Source organism: Leopardus geoffroyi, chromosome C2, assembly GCF_018350155.1.
Source record: "Leopardus geoffroyi isolate Oge1 chromosome C2, O.geoffroyi_Oge1_pat1.0, whole genome shotgun sequence".
In the NCBI taxonomy this organism is placed as follows: Eukaryota; Metazoa; Chordata; class Mammalia; order Carnivora; family Felidae; genus Leopardus; species Leopardus geoffroyi.
Window position 1 is genome coordinate 74,344,110 of NC_059333.1, and position 3,255 is coordinate 74,347,364.

The 3,255-nt window shown below is 56.9% G+C and overlaps 1 protein-coding gene across 2 annotated transcripts; it reads left to right on the forward strand.

The window, feature by feature from the left end:
• The first annotated feature begins 617 nt into the window (after positions 1–617).
• On the forward strand, positions 618–3,040 carry GP5 (glycoprotein V platelet). 2 transcript variants are annotated; one of them, XM_045502562.1, is made up of 2 exons: positions 618–745; positions 1,061–3,040. In XM_045502562.1, exon 2 carries the CDS (start codon positions 1,086–1,088, stop codon positions 2,772–2,774), a length of 1,689 nt encoding a protein of 562 aa, XP_045358518.1. In that variant the 5' UTR covers positions 618–745; positions 1,061–1,085; the 3' UTR covers positions 2,775–3,040. The 2 variants fall into 2 exon arrangements, with proteins under 2 accessions (XP_045358518.1, XP_045358519.1); XM_045502563.1 differs by having other exon boundaries at positions 624–728.
• The last annotated feature ends 215 nt before the right edge of the window (positions 3,041–3,255 follow it).

A 3,255-nucleotide genomic window follows, 5' to 3' on the forward strand; every position in this document is an offset into this window, starting at 1 on the left:
ATGCAAGGATACTTCCCTCTTCCTTTGGAAAGTGTTGAATCACAGGCAAAGCCCTAAGCCTTTCAGTTGCTTTGGGGTGCAGCACCATTTCAGGTAAGGCCAGATACTTTAAAAATTAGGGATGGGCAACTGGAGGGCTTGGTTAGTCTATATGTGCATAAGATATATGAAATTTAGTACAAGAAATGATTTGTGTACAATTCCACTTGGGAAACATTGTTTTGGCAGATTAGTATTACTGTGCATATTTCACATGTACTTCAATGCCACGAGTTGGTATTAATTTTTTGTTAAGCATCTTAGGAATGATAGCTCCCTGTCAACAATTCTAGCTCTATGACCCTGGGTAAGTTATGTACCCTTTCTGTGTCTTAGTTTCATCATCCTTTAGCTGGGGTTAAGAATAATAGCTACCTCATAGGGTTAGCGTAAGGAGTGAATGAATTAATGCAAATCAAGTGCTGAGAACCATGTGGCATAACGTGATAGGTATTACCTGTTTTTCTCACTGTGGCTAAATAGAGGCGTTCGCTATTCGAGAGCGTTATTGTTTTAGTAGAATAAGTACTGTGCATACAGCATGAGTGTGGTAAAAGGAATCAGGTGGTGGTTGCTGTTGTTTTTTGCAGACTTTGCCGTTCCCTTCACGACTGCTGGTTATAGCCACCCCTGGGTAAAGGCGAGAAGATCAGGGCTCTCTTCACCGTGGGCACTGCTCAGTGATGCATGTGAGACATTCTTGAATGTGAGAATAATTATTTTCATCAGTTCTATGTAAGGATTTTAAAGTATTGGCTTTGAAAACGCTTTAACTTTAAGGCTTTAAACTGAGAGTAGAAAATCTGTAGAACAAAAGGATGAGACCTCGCAGTGTAGAATGAAAGTCTTTTCACCACCCCCTCTCCCCCCCCCCCACCCCCGCCCCAGGAAAATCTGCATTTCTAAGAGGGATACTTTGTTGTATCTGGTAACACTTAAAGCCAGTGATAATCCTGGTGGAAGGCTCATGCCTCCGCAGGGTTGCAAGATCCAATGTGAGCGTTTTGTGTGTCGCCTCCAGACCTCCCGCTGCGGCCCTTGCAGACATGCTGAGAAGCGCCCTGCTGTGCGCGGCGCTGGGGCTCCTGCGCGCCCAGCCTCTCCCCTGTCCCCCCGCCTGCAAGTGTGTGTTCCGGGACGCCGCGCAGTGCACCGGGAGCAGCGTAGCGCGCATCGCCGAGCTCGGCCTGCCCGTCAACCTCACGCACATCCTGCTCTTCCAAATGGGCCGCGGCACCTTACAGAATCACAGCTTCAGTGGCATGACCGTCCTGCAGCGCCTGATGCTGTCGGACAGCCACATTTCCGCCGTTGCCCCCGGCACCTTCGACGACTTGATAAAACTTAAAACCCTGAGGCTGTCGCGCAACAAGATCACTCATCTTCCGGGTGCGCTGTTGGATAAGACGGTGCTCCTGGAACAGTTGTTTCTGGACCGCAACGAACTAAAGGACATTGACCAAAACATGTTTCAGAAACTGGTTAACCTGCAGGAGCTCTTTTTGAACCAAAATGAACTCGCTTTCCTTCCCGCTCGCCTCTTCACAAACCTGGGGAACCTGAAAGTGTTGGATTTATCGAGAAATAATTTGACCCACCTGCCCCGGGGATTGTTTGGCGCACAGGCTAAGCTGGAGAAACTCGTGCTGCACTCGAACCAGCTCGTCTCTCTGGATTCGGGGCTGTTGAGTAGCCTGCGTGCCCTGGTGGAGCTGCAGCTGGACAGAAACCGCATCCGCTCCATCGCACCGGGGGCCTTCGACCGGCTCCGGAGCCTGAGCTCCTTGACGCTTTCCAGAAACCACCTGGAGTTCCTGCCCCCGGCCCTCTTCCTTTATTCGCACAATTTGACTTTCCTGACCCTGTTCGAGAACCCGCTGGAGGAGCTCCCGGAGGTGCTCTTCGGGGAGCTGGCCGGCCTGCAGGAGCTGTGGCTGAACTGCACGCGGCTACGCACCCTGCCGGCCGCCGCCTTCCGCAACCTGAGCCGCCTGCGGGCGTTCGGAGCGACCCTGAGCCCGCGTCTGAGCGCGCTCCCCGAGGACGCCTTCCGGGGCCTGGGCGAGCTCCAGGTACTCGCCCTGCACTCCAACAGCCTGGCCGCGCTCCCCGGCGGCTTGCTGCGCGGCCTCCGCGGGCTGCGCCGCGTGTCGCTGAGCCACAACCGGCTGCGGGCCCTGCCCCGCGCGCTCTTCCGCAACCTCGGCAGCCTGGAGGGAGTTCGGCTCGAGCACAACCTGCTGGAGACCCTGCCCGGAGACGTGTTCGCGGATCTGCCCCGGCTGGCGGAGGTCCTGCTGGGGCACAATCCCTGGCGCTGCGACTGCGACCTGGGGCCGTTCCTGGCGTGGCTGCGGCGGCACCCGGGCCTCGTGGGCCGAGCCGAGCCCCCGCGGTGCCGCGGCCCCGGACCCCGCGCCGGCCTGCCGCTCTGGGCCCTGCCCGACGACGACCCCGAGTGCCGGAGCGCCCGCGGCCCGCCTCCCCGCTCCGCCGCAGCCCCCGCGGCCCCGGGCCACACGGCCTCGGTGCCCGACAGCTGGGAACCCCGGGCCCCGGCGCAGCTCGTGGCCGACGGCAGTCGCCAAGACCACAGCCTGTTCTGGGGTCTTTACTTCCTGCTTTTGGCTGCTCAGGCCGTAATAACGGGGGTCATCGTGTTTGCTATGATTAAACTCGGCGGGCTCTTTCGAAAATTAATCAGAGAGCGAGCGAGCGAGCGAGCTTTTGTTTGAGTCAATGGGACAACCTCGCCGCGAATTAAAACGTGGCCAGAGTACTGTCAGAGGTGGCTCGGGGGAGAATCCGGACGGGCTGCTGCTGTCTTCCTCTCCGCTCTCCCTCCCCTCCTCCCCTCCTCCCTTCCTACTTCCCCCCTCTTTCCTCAATCCCGCCTCCCCGTCTCCCTCCTCCGTCCCTCCCCTCAGTAGGCATCCTTGTCTGCCTTACAGGATGGATTGTTCTCTTAAGCTACTTTTGAAAAGCAGAACTCTTGCAGTTCTTTCCTTTGTCCTGTCTTTTTCTCACGTTGTGTGTCTCAGACCCGTGCACTATTTGGGGGAGAGCTGGGTTTCCTTCGTTCGGCGTTTATTTTCGGAGGAGGCCTCCTCTGTGATAGGCGGGAGACAAAGAACACAAAGCCTTCCCACCAGGAGCTCGGCCCCCAGGGACAGAAGCCACGAGGGTCAGTGGTGCGGGCTAAGTGAGGGGCAGCAG